At 46.4% G+C, this 20,291-nt stretch overlaps 1 protein-coding gene across 1 annotated transcript in view; it reads right to left on the reverse strand.

Annotated features, from left to right (window-relative positions):
• Nucleotides 1–20,291, reverse strand: part of LOC141047911 (cytochrome P450 2B19-like) — a 310,299-nt gene that overhangs the window by 30,558 nt on the left and 259,450 nt on the right. Inside the window, exon 7 of the mRNA XM_073543231.1 lies at nucleotides 7,963–8,104. Coding sequence (XP_073399332.1) covers nucleotides 7,963–8,104 — 142 coding nt within the window. The remainder of the gene's footprint in view (nucleotides 1–7,962; nucleotides 8,105–20,291) is intronic.

The raw sequence follows: 20,291 nt of genomic DNA on the forward strand, positions 1-20,291 counted from the left end.
CTGGGGTATAATACAGGATGTAACTCAGGATCAGTAATGTAATGTATGTACACAGTGACTGCACCAGCAGAATAGTGAGTGCAGCTCTGGGGTATAATACAGGATGTAACTCAGAATCAATAATGTAATGTATGTACACAGTGACTGCACCAGCAGAATAGTGAGTGCAGCTCTGAAGTATAATACAGGATGTAACTCAGGATCAGTAATGTAATGTATGTACACAGTGACTGCACCAGCAGAATAGTGAGTGCAGCTCTGGAGTATAATACAGGATGTAACTCAGGATCAGTAATGTATGTACACAGTGGCAGCACCAGCAGAATAGTGAGTGCAGCTCTGGAGTATAATACAGGATGTAACTCAGGATCAGTAATGTATGTACACAGAGACTGCACCAGCAGAATAGTGAGTGCAGCTCTGGGGTATAATACAGGATGTAACTTAGGATCAGTAATGTAATGTATGTACACAGTGACTGCACCAGCAGAATAGTGAGTGCAGCTCTGGGGCATAATACAGGATGTAACACAGGATCAGTAATGTAATGTATGTACACAGTGACTGCACCAGCAGAATAGTGAGTGCAGCTCTGGAGTATAATACAGGAGTAGAGTTGAGCGAAACGGGTCGGTCAAATTCATAAGTCGCTGAATGAAACGAAACCTGACCATAGCGTGAGGTCGGCGACCAGAGCGCTAAAGTCGCGTTTGAAATGATGCTTCCGGCGCCCTTTTTCAGCCAATGATGGAGGATGCACACTGTGGGCAACGCGATGACGTGGGCATCGGTCACCACCATCTTTGAGAAGGGCATGCAAGTGATTGGCTGGCTTTGTGTGGCGTCACGGGGGCTATAAAAGGGCGTGAACGCCGACCGCCATCTTACTTCTGCCGATATTAGCATTAGGGAGAGGTTGCAGCTGCTGATTCTGAATAAGGGAGAGCGTTAGGCAGGGAAGAAGAACCAAAAAAACTGCTTCTGCTGGTAGCGATTTCCACTGTACAACACAACACTTTGTGTGCAGTGACAGGGGAGGATATTTTTGTGCACCAGCTCTGTTGGTTATTAGGCTGCCTTATAAGGCTCCCTGATAACGACATTGCTGTTTGCACACTGCTCTGCAAACTGCTTTTTTAAAAGCAAAAATACTTTTCTTCCTCTTTTCTGTACAGTTACCAAGCGTTCATTTTTCCATTTTTTTTTGTGTGCAGCAGTCCTGCTTATTAGGCTGCCTGCTGCCATACTTGGACAGAGAGCATCATTGTCAGCCTCCTCAAATCTCTAGTGAGATCCAAATTCTCCCCAATCCTATAGACACCCTTCACCTTGTCATACACCATCCAATTTCAGCCTGTTACATTAAGGTGTAATCTATAGTGGGCCTGAGACAATAGTTCAGCCTCCTAAAATCTCTAGGGAGTTTCAAATTCTCCACAATACTATATACACCTTGTACCTTGTTTTACAGTACCATATAGCTGGTGGTATTTTGGGTACATTTTTCCAAAAATGAGGAAGTATGGTGGAAGAGGCCGTGGAAGTGGGCGGGGGTTGCCATCTGGTACGGATGGTGGGGGGGGTGGAGGTGCATCTGCTGGTAGAGGCAAAAGCACAATAGCACCTAAGGCAGGAGGTGTTGAGCCTGCGTCATCGTCTGGCTCCACAAGGCCTCGAAGGCTCCCTTTTCTGGGAGTAGGTAAACTGCTTTTAAAGCTGGAGCTTCAGGAACAAGTTTGGCTACCATTGATGACACAGCCTCCAGCTCTATCGCCTCCTCTTCTGAAGTTTCAAAAAATAAAAGCACTGAGTCGTCAGTGGAGGCTCCTGGTCAGGAACAACACCTTTCCTTGTGTCCTTCACCCCCACCAAAAGTGAATGATGCAGCAGGCCACACTTCACATTAGTCCATGTAACTCTTTCCCACATACCATGCCTGGGTTATCAAGTCAAATCGTGAATTCCCCAGTCAAAGATGAATCTGACATCGAGTGTGGGTGACCAGCCAGGGCAGTGGGGTTAATCGGTACCGGGTCGGTGTATCAGAGGGTTGTGTCACGGTGGTGGTGAACCGGTCCATGGGCATGGGCATCCATGCAAAGGGGTGAATAATGATTATAGGTGAATGATACGTGACGCCACCTGTGGTTTCTGATCAGATTGACCAGCGCTGCAGTGTCGCTTCTCTGGGACAGATGTTGTGGTGCAGCTAAGATGTAGAAGCCCTGCACAGGTAGGGCCGTAGTCGCAGGGCGGATGAAAGAGTTGGTAGATGGTGTGCAGTGCAGGATGTAGCAGAGCCGTGCGCCAGGCGCAGGAGAAAGATGACAGACACAATCGTGCAGTTGCTTTACCTGTACTTGGTAAGTGCCATCCAGGACCCAGAGTACAGATGGAGGAGTTGGTCAGCCTGGAAGCAAATTAGGAATTCTTTCTCTGCAGATAGGTAGTGTGGCCTCTGTTCTAGCGCTTATCTGAGGTACTCGCAGTACTGAGTTGGACTGGAATTTGCCTGCAAGGTAACAGTCTATAACACCACAACAATGTTTCGCCTTCTTTTTACTATCACCCCCATACTACTCTATTTCTCCCTAACTCCTGCAATCCCCCTCCTAGTAAGGAACTATTCATCTCCCCCTCCATTCTCCCCAGCCACCTAACCTTCTCCTCACAACTGTTCCTCCACATACAATCCTTTTTCTCCAGACACACACGGCCACATCATGTCCTATCCTGCTCCCACCTTTTAATGCTCTATCTACTACTCCTTATTGCTGGCGACGTATCCCCAAATCCTGGCCCTCCTCAACACATCCCTACACTCACTTCTACCACCCTGCCACGATCCTCTACACGTCCTCGCAACCATGATAACCTCATACCCATTCATCCAGCCCCCACTCCCCCAACCCCCCTACCTGGAGCCCTATGGAACGCACGCTCTGTCTGCAACAAGCCATCATTTATCCATGACCTCTTTATCACCAACAAACTCTCCTTCCTCGCCATCACTGAAACCTGGCTCACTCCCTCTGACACAGCCTCTCCAGCAGTGCTTTCCTATGGCGGATTCCATCTCTCTCACACCCCTCGTCCCAGCAACAAATGTGGTGGAGGAGTTGGCCTGCTCCTGTCTGATACCTGCTCCTTTACCCCAATTCCTCTGCCACCCTCCGCTACTCTTCCCTCGTTCGAGTTGCACTCCGTCCACATCTATTCCCCCTCCAACTGGCTGTCATCTACCGCCCCCCCAGAACAAGCCATCTTCACCTTTCTCAACCACTTCACCACCTGGCTACTCCATTTCCTTTCTGCTGACATCCCCACCATCATCATGGGCGACTTCAACATCCCCATTGACACTTCCACCCAGGCTCCCTCTAAACTTCTATCGCTCATGGCTTCCCTCGGCCTCACTCAATGGTCCTCTGCGTCCACTCACAAAGATGGTCACACACAGAACCTTATCTTCACCTGTCTCTGTTCCCTCACTAATCTCAATAACTCACCCCTCCCCCTGTCTGACCACAACCTACTGACATTCTCCTCCCTCTCCTCTCCTACTGCGCAACCCCCGCTCCATAAACTCGCTCACCATCGCAGGAATATCAATCACCTCAATTTACAATCACTCTCTGAGTCCCTTCTCCCTCTTACAGACATAGCTTCCCTTCATGGCACAGATGCTGCTGCCACTTTTTATAACACCACAATAACAGCAACGCTTGATTCGGCCGCCCCCCTCATGCAGAGCAAAACTCGAACAATCAACAGGCAACCCTGGCTGACCAGCCTGACCAAAGAACTGAGACGGGTTTCCAGGGCCACTGAGCAGAGATGGAAGAGAACCCATTCTACTGAGCACTTCAGCGCATACAAGCAGTCCCTTGTCAGCTTTAAGTCCACGCTCTCTGCCGCAAAACAAACTTACTTCGCATCTCTCATATCATCCCTGTCTCACAACGCTAAACAGCTCTTCAACACTTTCAATTCTCTACTCTGTCCCACAACACCTCCTCCCCCTCCTCTCATTTCTGCTGAAGACTTGGCCTCCTTTTTTAAGCAGAAGATCGACACGATCAGACAAAACTTTGGCCCGCTGCCCCCAATGCCCCTCTTAGCCGCTCAGCCCTGTTCTGCAAAAGCCAGCTTCTCCACCATGACAGAAGATCAGCTCTCCACCCTTCTGTCAAGATCACACCTCACCACTTGTGCCCTCGACCCACTCCCGTCTCACCTCATCCCTAACTTGGCCACAATCCTCATCCCATCTCTAACACACCTTTTCAACCTTTCACTTACAAATGGTGTCTTTCCCTCATCCTTCAAACATGCCTCAATCACACCCATCCTCAAAAAGCTCTCCCTTGACCAATCCTCTGTGTATAACTATCGCCCGATATCTCTTCTCCCTTACGCCTCAAAACTACTGGAACAGCATGTGCGTATATCTTGAACTGTCCTCACACCTCTCCTCCTGTTCCCTCTTTGACCGGTTACAATCTGGCTTCCGACCGCATTACTCAACTGAAACTGCCCTAACTAAAGTCACTAACGACCTACTAACCGCCAAGAGCAAGCAACACTACTCTGTCCTCCTCCTGGACCTGTCCTCTGCCTTTGACACCGTAGACCATTCCCTCCTGCTACGGACTCTCTCATCTCTTGGCATCACAGACCTGGCCCTATCCTGGATCTCATCATACCTAACAGACCGAACATTTAGTGTCTCCCTCTCACACACCACCTCCTCACCTCGCCCCCTGTCTGTCGGTGTTCCCCAAGGCTCTGTCCTAGGACCCCTACTATTCTCTATCTATACCTTCGGCTTGGGACAGCTCATAGAATCCCACGGTTTGCAGTATCACCTCTATGCCGATGACACGCAGATCTACCTATCTGGACCCGACCTCGCCTCCTTACTGACTGACATCCCACAATGTCTGTCTGCTATCTCAGCCTTCTTCTCTGCTCGCTTTCTCAAACTGAACATGGACAAAACAGAATTCATCATCTTTCCCCCATCTCACTCTACTCCTCCACCAGCCCTATCCATCAATGTCAATGGCTGCTCTCTTTCCCCAGTCCCGCACGCTTGGTCCCTTGGGGTGATCCTCGACTCTGCGCTCTCTTTCAAACCACATATCCAAGCCCTCGCCTCCTCCTGCCGCCTCAAACTCAAAAATATTTCCCAGATCCGCTCATTCCTCAACCACGAAACCACAAAAACACTAGTGCATGCTCTTGTCATCTCCCGCCTCGACTACTGCAAACTCCTACTCTCCGGCCTCCCCTCTAGCACTCTGGCTCCGCTCCAGTCCATCCTACACTCTGCTGCCTGACTAATCCACCTGTCTCCCCGCTATTCCCCAGCCTCCCCCCTATGCCAGGCCCTTCACTGGCTTCCTATTGCCCAGAGGCTACAATTCAAAACCCTAACCATGACATACAAAGCCATCCACAACCTGTCTCCTCTATACATCTGTGACCTGGTCTCTAGGTACCTACCCGCACGCAACCTTCGATCATCTCAAGATCTCCTTCTCTACTCCCCCCTTATCTCTTCTTCCCACAACCGCATACAAGACTTCTCCCGTGCTTCACCCATACTTTGGAACTCCCTGCTGCAACACATCAGACTATCACCATCAACGGAAACCTTCAAGAAGAACCTGAAGACCCACCTGTTCCGACAAGCCTACAGTCTGCAATTATCCTCAGTCTACTGAACCACAGCAAGAGCTGCGCTACCCTCTCCTACTGTATCCTCACCCATCCCTGTAGACTGTGAGCCCTCGTGGGCAGGGTCCCCTCTCCTTATGTATTTGTGTGTCCCTTGTCTTACACATGTTTATTATACTTGTCTATATTTCCCCTTTTCACATGTAAAGCACCATGGAATAAATGGCGCTATATAAATGCATAATCATAATAATAATAATACTGAGTTCACTGAAGTTCCCCCTGTTGACTCTCTTTTGAAACTTTCTCGTATGGCAGGCAGCCGTAGCCTTTTCCTTCTGGCTCCCACACGCCGCTGCTGGGGCCTCCGAGCCTTAGTTGGGTACAGAGCATTTACAGCTGCTACTTCCTCCGGTTTCTGCTGCAGGACTGTCAGTGTCCCTACAAACTCGGAGACCGGAATACGGACCATGCGCTCCAGCTAGGAGTGAGCCTTAACTCTGCTCATCCTCCAGCTCCCCTTCTCACATCCACACACTTCCCCTTCCCTTCACAGACACTTACCCTTCCCTCCTCCCAACCACAGAGAGCAGCTCCTCAACAGTCAGGTTCAGAGGTCTCCCTGCTGGCCTGGAGTGGGGAATGTGTTGTGTGTTGGTTTAACTGCTAGAGAGATCCTTCGTTGCTCCCAAGCATGACATCACACTCCCTAGGAGGAAGGTAATGCCACTGTGGCGACTGTACTCCTGGGGGCGACACAAGTGCACTGATGCCCAGCCACTGCTCGATGAATCTGCTGGTACATTGACCCAGACCACTACATTCCCCTCGCACGCTACACGGCCAGAATCTGACCCTGATGAAACTCAGGTTACCCTTCCCATATACAGTTCCATCTTACACGGTGACAAAGAGGAAGCTGCAGATGAAAGTGCAGGTTCCTTGAGCAGGTGGGGGGGCATACTCATGGGTGAAGGCATTGGCACAGGGCCCCTCATAGTACACAAAAGTGTCTCTGCCGGTGGGAGGGCCCACCCGCCGTCAGACACACCGCCGTCAGACACACCGCCGTACTATTAGAGGGGCCCTGTGCCGTCGCCGAGTGGCCCCCCTGCTTGCTCAGGATCACAGCACTTGCAAAGTTGAAATACTTACCTCTCCCTGCTCCACCGCCGTGACGTCTTCCGCGTTTCCTGACAGTGACATTCTGGTCAGAGAGTGCGATGACATCACATCTGTACACCCTCTGCCTAAACAGTCCAAGTCCGTTTTTGGAGCTATTGGAGAATTTAAAATGGATATCAGTCATGAGATGTAAGAAGTGAAGTATTTTTCATTGTACTATACCACTATTTCTCTGCCGTATCGGAGCATCATGAGTTGTGGTATGTGTTATAGGAGCCCAGTGACACTCTTTGGCCCTGGGCCCACGAAAATCTGGAGCCAGCCCTACCCCCCCACAACTTTAGCCAAATAACCCCCAGTTCTCAATGCCTAACTATTATTATAAAGTAAATTAAGGTTGACAAGCTTAAGTAATAAGAATTGATGTTTTTGGCATTCAAATGGGCACTGTAGGTGTGTTTCCTGTCCTCCTCTCACTGCCGACTTTTCTTCCCCATTGACTTACATTGGGTTTCATGTTTCAGTCGGTCTCCGACTTTTCACGATAATCGGCCGATTTCGTTCGACCCGACTTTTGCGAAACTCGGGTTTCATGAAACCCGACTCAACCCGAAAAAAGGCAAAGTCGCTCATCTCTATACAGGAGGTAACTCAGGATCAGTAATGTAATCTATGTACACAGTGACTGCACCAGCAGAATAGTGAGTGCAGCTCTGGGGTATAATACAGGAGGTAACTCAGGATCAGTAATGTAATCTATGTACACAGTGACTGCACCAGCAGAATAGTGAGTGCAGCTCTGGGGTATAATACAGGAGGTAACTCAGGATCAGTAATGTAATCTATGTACACAGTGACTGCACCAGCAGAATAGTGATTGCAGCTCTGGGGTATAATACAGGAGGTAACTCAGGATCAGTAATGTAATCTATGTACACAGTGACTGCACCAGCAGAATAGTGAGTGCAGCTCTGGGGTATAATACAGGAGATAACTCAGGATCAGTAATGTATGTACACAGTGACTGCATCAGTAGTATAGTGAGTGCAGCTCTGGGGTATAATACAGGATGTAACGCAGGATCAGTAATGTATGTACACAGTGACTGCACCAGCAGAATAGTGAGTGCAGCTGTGGAGTACAACAGATTCATACCTTGTACATCTGGATAATGGACCATCATCATCAGGGTGAACTTTAGTGTGGTAGCTGTGGTTTCAGTTCCTGCTGCTAAAAGTCCTACAACCATCATGAGAAGGCTGGTGTCACATATATCAGGATCAATTTCATGTTCAACCTGAGGGAGAGCAGAAATATGATTATTATGAAGGACTTGATTTTATTATGTTTTTGGGTTTAACCACGCTCTGGGTACACAAGCTCGTCTGCATAGTAAGTGGGGTAAGTTATTAGCGTCATCTGTGCATAAGCCTGTTGACAGCTAGCAGAATAGTGAGTGCAGCTCTGGGCCATCATATAAGCAGTTAGTTTGATTGTACAGTGTCAAGTATAAGGATTAGAGATGAGCGGACTTGTTTGGAAATCGTTTGCCAATGTCAAATTTATCACGAACCTAGCACATTCGGATTTGTGTTCGGTTTGATGAGAATTTTTACTCAAAGTTGGCAAAATTCAGTCACAGTTCAGTAAATCATCGCGTTTCCAGTAATACTTTCATTCTGACTTTGGCTAGGATAGTAGTAGATATGATGAGCAGGAGGAATGTGTTTGATGAGGGGAAGGGTTGTGTCTAGGTCAGAGGAGCTGCGGAGTGGTCTTTTTTTTCATTCTTCTTTCTTTAATAACTTAATGTGTACATTCCGGCAGCCAATCAGGGCACAGAAACCATCCATGTCATGACACAAGGTCTTCTGTGATTGGCTGCCGAAGTATCATGTCCCTAGCCGTATGAAAAGCAGACATCTTGTTTTGCTGCCACCGTTTTCTCGGTGTAACAGTGCAGAGAAGACGCTCCTGATAGTGCTGCAAATGAACTTGTCAGTTGGCTAGATCGGATCCTGTCCTGTGTGAAATCCATCTTCCAGCATGTAACTAGATTGTGCTAGACTGTGTGGCAGTCTCCGGAGCCCCATTTGCTAGTCCAAATTTTTTGTGATAAAATGTATTGCAGTGATAAATCAGAAAGACAGATTCCCTTTTAAAAATCTCTAGGCATAACAGTGATGTTCAGTCACACTAGTTAAGAAAATAAATTGTGACACAACAGCGATCTCACCAGCGAGATCTCTGTGTGTGACAGCGATCACAAAAATTGCAATAAATTGACAACTGCATGCATGAACCGGCCCATTCGTGATCCACATGCCTTAGTATGGGAATCTCAATGCGCTAAAAATGCTGACTGGTGGGTCGCACCAACCACAGGCCATCCCATCAACCACATCTGCTGCTTCTTACTCCTCCATCACCATTCCAAGTCTTCTCACGCACATCTCCAGCTGCAGAAAGTCCACTTGTTTACCCCCTACAGTCGGGGTAAGTGATAGCCCATCAGCTGTTATGGAAGGGGAAATGTCTGCTGTTTCTGTGTCACCTAGCACAACACATCTTTCTCAATCCACCATAACATATCAGCAAAAACCTGTTCTCCAAACTCCACCCTTTCTCAGCATAGCAGCCAGCATTCGGTTCTGCAGTTATGGTCGCAAAAAAGAATGTGTTCTCCCACACATGGCAAAGCTAACAGCTTGAACTCCAACATCTCCAAATGTGTTGGCCATGGAAATGCTGCCTTTCCGCCTGGTGGATACAGATGGTTTCAGAAAGTTGATGGCCGTCGCAGTTCACCACTGACATCTGGAAGAGTAAACATGGGCAAGGGCATTACATCTCGCTGATTGGATACTGGGTGACTCTGATGGCTGTGGGAGTAGTCGGTCAAGGGGATGCTCCACAAGTCTTTGAATCCCCAAGGCTGGAGGGACAAACCATTGTATCTAACACTTTATCCACTGCTTCTGGCTCCTCCACCTCCTCTAAGGCCTCCACCTGTGCTCTTAACCTCTCCCTTTATCAGACATGCGTTCTAACAATTTCAGATAGAATCCACCCCACCTCCATACTGTGCAGCCATTGCTCACCGCAATCAGGCAGTGTTAAAATTAATATGCATTGGAGATCGCAGTCACACAGCTCAGGAGTAGAGATGGGAAAGCCCAAGCAGTAAAGTTCAGCGTCAGTACCGAACACCTACTGTTTGGGCATGGACACCGAACATGGACTTCAACAGAAGGTTCATGTTACTGTTCGAGTTTGCCCCCCCGAACGCCAAGTGTTTATTGCGATGTCATCTGCATGACAGCGCAGCAAACACGGCCTCTGATCAGCGGTAAAATCATTACCGCCGGTCAGACAGCCATGGTTCTCACTCTGTCAAATGACATTCAATGACATTTATAATGTTTATGTAAAATGTAACTATAGGATTAGTAATGGATAGGTGTTTTATAGCTGCCTGTCCTTTACTAAGCCATGAGCTTGATTAAAAATGATGGAATGATTAAAAAAAAAGCATGGAGACACCTCTATTCTTGAGTCAATCTTGCTAAAGCTGACAGCTGAGAATTGTAGCCCCCAGCTGTCAGTTGTGCCTGGCTGGTTATGAAAAATACAAGGGAACTCATGACTTTCTTTTAATTTATTTATTTATAGCGCAGACGCCAGCTGGTGGATACACCCATCAGTCGCTCCTGCTCTCGCTGTCATTAGCGACAGCAGGCATAGGCTGATGTGAGCAGTAATTCCATCACCTGATGCCAGTGACCAAAGGTAAACTTTTTACCTCTGATCACAGCTGTGGGCTTATGCTGTCTTTTGACAGCGTGGGAACTGCAGCTGACTGAACGGCGATAATGATTTTACGGCCGATCAGCGTGGCAAACACTAGATGTTCAGGCCCCCCATTCAAGTGAATGGGGTCCAGGTTTGGGTTTGGGTCCAGGGACTGTTCTGGTATCCAAACTCGAACTATAACAGTTTGGCTAAACCTGCTGGACCCAAACATCCAGGTGTCCGCCCATCTCTACTCAAGAGTTGTGGACAGCTAGAGAAATGGCTGTCTCCACTGAACCTGGAGCCAGGGAAGACCATGTGCAATAATAGTGCAAACCTGGTGGAGACACTATGCCGGGGCAACTTCACATATGTTCCTTGCATGGCTCACATCTTAAACATGGTAGTACAGCAATTTCTCTTCCACTATCCCGGCCTGGATGCGCTGCTGCAGAAAGCACGATCACTGTGTGCTCACTTCCGCCTATCGCACCCTGTAAGTCATCGACTTGCATCGCTACAGAGGATTTTTGACCTACGGGTTACCCATTTGATTTGCGATGTTCCGACATGGTGGAATTCCACTCTGCACATGTTGCAGCAACTGTGGCAGCAGCGATGAGCCTTGATGCAGTATGTTCTTTTGCATAGCTTGGGCTGTTATGAATGAGTCACCGTAGGAGGCAAAAGCAGAAATACAAGCTAAGTCCAGAAAACCAGAGAAGTTGGCAACTATCAGATTGCAGACCCCTGAACCTATCAACACAACTAGCAGTAGCCGTGGGGGGTTCCTACGATGCCCTAGACCCCTCGATCACAGCCGGAGAATTACATAGGCCTAAAGAAAGAAAGGGGATATCTAAACTGCCCCAGAGCAGACCCCAAAGCAATAGGCAGCCCCCAACATATAATGACGGTGAAGCAAGATGAAAATACTAACACAGACAGAAAGATAGACTGAGCAAAGATGGGGCCCAAAACTACCTAGATAGGAAAGGACAGGAAGGCTGCTGTCTGAAATCTGCCAAAACCCTATCAAAGACATAAGCCAACAAGCTGATATGAAAAAGGCCCTGAAGCAGCTAGGCTTCAAAAACTAAATCAGCACTCAGGTATTTTCAGAAGACAGAGCTAAATGGATTCAGCACACCCCAGCAGGGAATGGCAGAAATCCAGAAAAACAAAGCAAAACAAAGTCAAAGCACCAAAGCAAAAGGCCGAGCAGCAAACTTAGCTTTAGAGGAGCAGGAATTCAGACTGGTCTCCAAGGATCCCACAGAGAAATCACCCGCAGGGCAGAAGGGCGTCGGCAGCCTTATATCCAGTCAGTAACTCCACTCAGCAAGTCATCATCATCAGCCTCAGGTGTTTGATAATCAGGCTCACTACCTTTCTTTACCAGAAGAGGGAGTTCCTCGGGCCTCAGTAATGAAGGGGAAAATGAACTCACAACAGTACCTCCCCCTTGAGGAGGGGTCACCGAACCCTCAACTACGCCACCAGGGCGATCAGGGTGAGCCCGATGAAAGGCACGCACCAATCTTTTGGCATGAATATCAGAGGCAGAGACCCAGGAATTATCCTCCTGACCATAACCCTTCCACTTAACCAAATACTGGAGTCTCCGTCTAGCCAGACGGGAATACAGCACTTTCTCTACCTCATATTCCATGTTACCTTCAACCAATACAGGGTCTGGAGGTGCCACCCCCAGAACAACAGGTTCAACAAACCTCTTCAACAAAGATTTATGGAACACATTATGGATTTTAAATGTGACAGGAAGAGCCAAACGAAAAGAGACCGGATTAATAATCTCCACAATCTTGTAAGGTCCAATAAATCTAGGCTTAAACTTAGGAGAAGCCACCTTCATAGCAATATTTTTTGATGATAACCACACCATATCACTAACCTTAAACTGGGGACCAATGGTCCTAAGTCGGTTGGAAAACCGCTGGGCCTTTTCCTGGGAGAGAGATAACTTATCCACCACTTGGTCCCAGATCTGGTGCATTCTCTCCACCACAGTGTCAACACCTGGGCAGGCAGAGGACTCCACCTGCCCTGAAGAAAATCGAGGATGAAACCCAAAGTTACAAAAAAAAGGTGACATCAAAGTGGCAGAACTAGCTCTATTATTTAAAGCAAATTCGGCCAAGGGCAAAAATGAAACCCAATCATCCTGATCAGCAGAAATAAAACATCTCAAATATGACTCCAAGGTCTGGTTTGTTCTCTCTGTCTGCCCATTGGTCTGAGGGTGAAAAGCAGAGGAGAAGGACAACTGAATTCCCAGCCTGGAACAGAAAGTTCTCCAAAATCTAGACACAAACTGGACTCCTCTGTCAGATACAATGTTCTCAGGAATCCCGTGCAAACGAACCACCTGTTGTAAAAACAGGGGCACCAACTCAGAGGAAGACGGCAACTTAGGGAGTGGTACAAGATGAACCATCTTAGAGAACTTATCACAAATCACCCAAATAACAGTCATCCTCTGAGAGACAGGCATATCAGAGATGAAATCCATTGAAATATGGGTCCATGGCCTCTTGGGGACAGGCAAAGGCATCAACAACCCACTAGAGCGAGAACACGATTTAGACCGGGAGCACGTCCCACAGGACTGCACAAAATTCCTGACATCACGAGACAAGGAGGGCCACCAAAAAAACCGACTCACCAGATCTCTAGTACCAAAAATACCTGGATGACCAGCCAAAGCAGAGCAATGAACTTCAGACATCACTCTCTTCTTCCACTGGTCAGGAACATACAACTTTCCACTGGGACAACGCTCAGGTTTGTCCTCCTGGAACTCTTCCAGAGCACGTCTCAAATCGGGCGAGATGGCAGAAAGAACTACCCCTTCGCCTAAGATGGTAGCAGGCTTGGTCACCACAGGAGAATCAGCAAAGAAGCTCCTAGAGAGGGCGTCTGCCTTGACATTCTTTGTTCCAGGAAGAAAAGAAACCACAAAATCAAAACGTGTAAAAAACAAGGCCCACCTAGCCTGTCTAGGGTTCAAGCGCTTAGCCGACTCTAGGTAAATCAAATTCTTGTGGTCAGTGAGGACCACGACTTGATGCTTAGCTCCCTCCAACCAATGTCTCCACTCCTCAAATGCCCATTTCATGGCCAACAGTTCCCTATTCCCCACATCATAGTTACGTTCAGATGGATACAACTTTCGGGAGAAGAAAGCACAGGGATTCATTTTAGAAGTTACAGGATCCTTTTGGGACAAAACAGCTCCTGCACCAATCTCAGAAGCATCCACCTCTACCTGGAATGGAAGTGAGACATCAGGTTGCCGCAAAACCGGGGCGGAGGTGAATCTTCGCTTCAGCTCCTGAAAGGAAGAAACAGCCTCCGGAGACCAATTTAACACATCAGCACCCTTTTTAGTCAAATCAGTCAATGGCTTGGCAATACTAGAAAATTTTGCTATAAATTTCCGATAAAAATTAGCAAAACCCAAAAACTTCTGGAGGGCCTTCAAAGAAGTGGGCTGAACCCAATCGTGAATGGCCTGTACCTTGGCCGGGTCCATTTCAATAGTTGATGGGGACAAAATAAATCCCAAAAAAGAAATCCTCTGTACTCCAAAAAGGCGTTTAGATCCTTTGACACACAGGGAATTCTCCCTCAAGATCCGGAACACAGTCCGAACATGTTCCACATGAGAATCCCAATCCTGGGAGAAGATCAAAATATCATCCAGATAGATAATCAAAAATTTATCGACAAAATCTCGGAAAATATCGTTCATGAAGCACTGGAAGACAGAAGGGGTATTAGTGAGCCCAAAAGGCATCACCAGGTACTCAAAATGTCCCTCCGGAGTATTAAACGCCGTCTTCCATTCATCCCCATGCTTAATGCGAATAAGATTATACGCCCCCCTGAGGTCAAGCTTGGTAAACCAGCAAGCACCTTTAATTCTGGAAAATAGATCAGAAATCAGGGGTAACGGATACTGATATTTAACAGTAATTTTGTTGAGGGCACAATAATCAATACAAGGTCTTAATGATCCATCCTTTTTGGCTACAAAAAAAAAACCGGCACCTAAGGGTGACGAGGATGGTCTAATATGACCCTTCTCCAACGCCTCCTTAATATAGGATCGCATAGCCTCGTACTCGGGTACAGATAAATTGAAGAGCCGACCCTTGGGAAATTTACACCCCGGGCTCAGTTCAATTGCACAGTCATAACTCCTATGAGGAGGCAGAGACGCAGACTCATTCTCACTAAATACATCATAAAAGTCCGCCAAATAATCAGGAACATCATGCGACTGAGGAGAGGTGGAAAACACCGGAGCCTCACTAAAGGCACACCGACAACCCCAACTCACCACAGACACAGATTTCCAATTCAACACTGGATTATGAATCTGTAGCCAGGGAAACCCCAGAACAATAGTATCATGCAGATTATGCAACACCAAAAATCTGCAATTTTCTTGATGGTCTGGGGCGACCCGCATTACCACCTGGGTCCAAAGCTGGGGTTTATTTTTAGCCAAAGGAGTAGCATCAATCCCCCTCAAAGGGATAGGCGTCTGCAGAGGTGTCATCGGAAATCCACAACGTTTAGCAACATCCAAGTCCATTAGTTTTAGGGCTGCTCCCGAATCCACAAAAGCCTTGGCGGAAAATGTGGACAGGGAGCAGATCAGAGTAATAGCCAGAAGAAACTTAGGTTGAACACCCCCAACAGAAAACGTGTGTGCAAAGCGTTTCTCTCGTTTAGGACAGACAGAAATAATATGCGAGGCATCTCCACAGAAAAAACACAACTTATTACGCCTTCTGAACTCCTGGCGCTGCTCTCTGGAAAAAACTCTATCACATTGCATAGGTTCAGACATTTGTTCAACAGGTGGCAACTCCTCTCGTGCAGCTTTGCGTTCGCGCAAATGCCGATCAACCTGAATGGCTAATGACATAGAATCGTCAAGACCAGAGGGAACAGGAAATCCCACCATAGTATCTTTTACGGCTTCTGACAACCCCTTCCGAAAGAGAGCAGCCAAGGCATTATCATTCCAGGTAGTAAGTACTGCCCACTTTCGGAATTTTTGACAGTACAATTCTGCAGAATCACGACCCTGGCTCAATGCCAGCAGGGTCTTTTCAGCCTGATCAATGGCATTAGGTTCGTCATACAACAACCCCAAAGCTTGAAAGAATGCGTTCACATTAGTCAGAATAGGATCATCTGGTTTCAAAGAAAACGCCCAATCCTGGGGATCGCCACGCAGCAAAGAGATGACAATTTTAACCTGCTGCGCGGAGCTCCCTGACGAGTTAGGCTTCAAGGCAAAAAATAATTTACAATTATTTTTGAAATTCAAAAATTTAGACCGATCCCCAAAAAATACATCAGGTGTAGGAATCTTTGGTTCAGCAGCATGTGAATGAGCAAGGTAGGCGGAAATTCCCCGCACTTCTGCAGCGAGCTGCTCCACACGATCAGACAATTGCTTTATGTCCATTGAGAGAAAAAAAATTCCCCCTACGGCCTCAGAGATATAGAGGAAAAAATATACACACTTTTTTTTTTTTTTTTTTTTTTACAATTCTTTCCTGCTATTGAGTACCCTAGGATCTGCGGTATGGCGGGTGATTCTGTTATGAATGAGTCACCATAGGAGGCAAAAGCAGAAATACAAGCTAAGTCCAGAAAACCAGAGAAGTTGGCAACTATCAGATTGCAGACCCCTGAACCTATCAACACAACTAGCAGTAGCCGTGGGGGGTTCCTACGATGCCCTAGACCCCTCGATCACAGCCGGAGAATTACATAGGCCTAAAGAAAGAAAGGGGAAATCTAAACTGCCCCAGAGCAGACCCCAAAGCAATAGGCAGCCCCCAACATATAATGACGGTGAAGCAAGATGAAAATACTAACACAGACAGAAAGATAGACTGAGCAAAGACGGGGCCCAAAACTACCTAGATAGGAAAGGACAGGAAGGCTGCTGTCTGCAATCTGCCAAAACCCTATCAAAGACATAAGCCAACAAGCTGATATGAAAAAGGCCCTGAAGCAGCTAGGCTTCAAAAACTAAATCAGCACTCAGGTATTTTCAGAAGACAGAGCTAAATGGATTCAGCACACCCCAGCAGGGAATGGCAGAAATCCAGAAAAACAAAGCAAAACAAAGTCAAAGCACCAAAGCAAAAGGCCGAGCAGCAAACTTAGCTTTAGAGGAGCAGGAATTCAGACTGGTCTCCAAGGATCCCACAGAGAAATCACCTGCAGGGCAGAAGGGCGTCGGCAGCCTTATATCCAGTCAGTAACTCCACTCAGCAAGTCATCATCATCAGCCTCAGGTGTTTGATAATCAGGCTCACTACCTTTCTTTACCAGAAGAGGGAGTTCCTCGGGCTTCAGTATTGAAGGGGAAAATGAACTCACAACATTGGGACAACACAATGCAGATGTGGTGCAAATCATGCTTGCAGAGTGGGCACATGTGAAGGACCTCTGCACCCTTCTGCACAGTTTTGAAATGGCTACAAAGATGGTTAGCGCTGATGATGCAGTCATCAGCTTCACTATTCTGGTCATCTACCTGCTGGAGGACACTTTGAATAGTCTGTGTGAGGAGGTGATGGTCTCAGAGGAAGAGATAGAAGCAGAGGAGAATGTGGTAGGGATAACAATATCTCAAATTCCCGTTCTCGTTGCATAGGCTGGTACCGTGTGAAGATGCTCATGGTACCAGACAAAGTAGACAGAATAATAATATTTTTAATTTCTATAGTGCCAGCATATTCAGCAGCACTTTACACTACAGAACTGTCTTGTACTGACATTAAAGACATCAAAGAGTAACACATAACTCAGATACAGGAGTCAGGGTCCCGATCACAAGCTACAATCTATGAATAATTTGGGGAGATATGAAAGATAAATGGTAAAAATTGCTTGCTTGTATTGTAGGGCCCGAACATCAATATAATAAATATGGTGTTCACATAATGCTGCATGAACTGGTCACCAGCCAATATGTGTACAGTACAGACCCAGATAGTGCATGGAGCATGTGAATGGATGCAACGAGGATGATTTTGAAGAAAATGTTGTATGGGCAAAACAGGGATAGTTATATGCATGAGCTTAGGTGATAGGCCAGTCCAAAGAATTGCGTTTTTAAGCCATGCTTAAAATTGTGGGTATTGGGAACTAACCAGTCGAATTGTCCTGGGTAGTGCATTCCAGAGAATTGGCACAGCATGTGAGGAGTGTTTGTTCTGCCCATTCTGTGCAGCAAGATATTTTTAAGTGCTGTTCCAGCTATCGCCAGTAGGTGTCATAAGTTGCCCTTCTCTTTCTTATTCATGTGTTTGGAATATTCTGTTTTCCTAAATGGATAACTGTTCAGAACTGCCCTTTTTCCATCCCTGGTCAACGACATGGAACCATTTTCAGCCAGTCTTCTGAGTAGCTCACACCTGCTTGCTCAGCACTCTGCAAAACCACTGCTTATAACAAGCGGATTCCAGTAAGGCTAATGCAATTATGAGTTATATATCTGTGTTAGCAGCCATAAAGCAGCCCCCCCATGATGTTTGCAATGCATGTTCAGCTCCTGTAATGCTATTACACTGCATGATAGTTACATGCATCCTCTGGCCAGGGAATACAAAGCTGGCAGCCATTAGTTATTTTAGATATCTTTCTCTTTTACTGCTGTGTATGTTGTATTGCTCAGCCTCTGTATAATGCGTGCTACTGATATAACAGCATCCTGTATCATTGCTACTGTTGTGATAGTACCTTGTATTGCTGTGATTACATGCCAGTATTTGTGTATTGTATATTATCTACCAGTACTGACATGCTGCATTATCTGTTTCTTATAGTTTTTACCTGAATCATCCACATTGTGTACAACAGTATCTGAATCATCCATAACTGTGTTCAACAATCTCTATCATCTACAACTGTGTACAACACCCCCCGATCTCATCTACTACTGTGTTCTACTATACCATCTGTTATCATCTTCCATTGTTGTCCATATCATCCCAATGAATATAGACTTAAGCACCCATACAGTCTTGTTTCTGGGAGTGGATGAAAGGTTTAGCCATATGCGGGAATCCACACAGCGTCATACGTGGAAGAAGGCAGAACAGTGTTGAAGTGAAAAGTTTAGATTATTGAGGATGTTAGTCTTAGGTTATTAGAGGAAGGGAGGACATGGGTAGGGTGGTAGACAGAGACAAGGTGGTAAATGTAGGGTAGTGCTGAACCATGAACAGTTTTGTGAGTGAGAATGAAAAGTTTTTATTGGACCCTGTAGTGGATGTGCAACCAGTGTAGTGACTGGCACAGGGAAGAGGCATTGGTGTAGCAGTTGGAGAGTTTAGTAAGAGGAGAGCTACAATAGTCCAGACGAGAATGAATAAACGCAACAGTAAGAGTCTTTACAGGTAAAGTAAGAAAAGAATGAATTCTAGATATGTTTTTGAGGTGTAGGTGACATGAGCAAGTGAATGATTGGATATGGGGAGTGAAAGAAATATCAGAGTCAAATATGATCCAAAGACAGGGAGCATTGTACGATGGAGTAATAGTAGAACCACACACGGAATGTCAATATCGGGCATCGGTCGGTTAGTGGAGGGAGGAGACTCAAGAAGTTCAGATTTTGCCAGAATCAGTTTTAGATAGAGGCAGCGGACAAACAATCACTGGTATTTTAGAGTAATGCATGGCTGACGTCAGGAGATGATGTTTATAATTGGGTGTCTTCAGCATAGAGGAGGTACAGAAAACTGAATCTACTGTTGGTTTGTCCAAAAGGGCCAGTGTATAAGGAGAAGAGGAGCGGGCTTAAGATTGACCCTTGAGGAATCCCGAAAGTAAGGGGAAAAGGAAAGGTAGAAAATCCAGTAAAAGATACAGTAAGGGAGTGGTCAGACAAGTAGGAGGAGAACCAGGAGACATTAGTATCCTTGAGGCCAAAAGAGTGGAGCATAGTGAGGAGGAGCTGGTGATCCATAGAGTCGAATGCTGCAGAGAGATCCAAGAGAATTAGCATGGAGTAGTGACCATTAGATTTAGCTGTTGGTAGATCGTTAGAGACTTTAGTGAGGTCATTTCAGTAGAATGTAAAGAGCGGAAACGTGAGAGTTAGCTGAGAGAGTTATCCGAGAGATAGTGGATTATATGGGAGTGGACCAGGCGTTCCAGGAGTTTAGAGATGAAGGGAATGTTAGAAACAGGTCTATAGTTAGCAGCAAAAAAAAGTAGAAAAGAGCGGCACTCACCGGGTGGTGTAGTCAAGGCTTTATTATAAAAGCATATCAGCGGGAGAATGAGTGCAAAAAGGAGATGGCAACGACGATCGTTTCGCGCTGCAAAGGCGCTTCCACAGGTTACATGGTGAGCTGCAGCCGGCCAAGGAGGAAATACCCACAACCAGAAGTCAGGACCTCTCCCACCGCTGCCGCTCACCTGCTGAGCAATCAACAAAACAGCAAGAAAATATATATACACATAGTTCACATAAGTGAAAACAAAAATATATAATACAAATAATAGTACCATAAATACAAAAGGAAAAAGAGAGAAAAAACCACAAGCAAGAAAGAGGCGAAAAAATAATGATTTTTCACAAAAAACCTTTTTAACAAAAAATTTTTTTACAAAAAATTTTTTTG

This window comes from Dendrobates tinctorius, unplaced genomic scaffold (genome assembly GCF_039654945.1).
Source record: "Dendrobates tinctorius isolate UK_male_01 unplaced genomic scaffold, ASM3965494v1 ptg000130l, whole genome shotgun sequence".
NCBI classification, from domain to species: domain Eukaryota; kingdom Metazoa; phylum Chordata; class Amphibia; order Anura; family Dendrobatidae; genus Dendrobates; species Dendrobates tinctorius.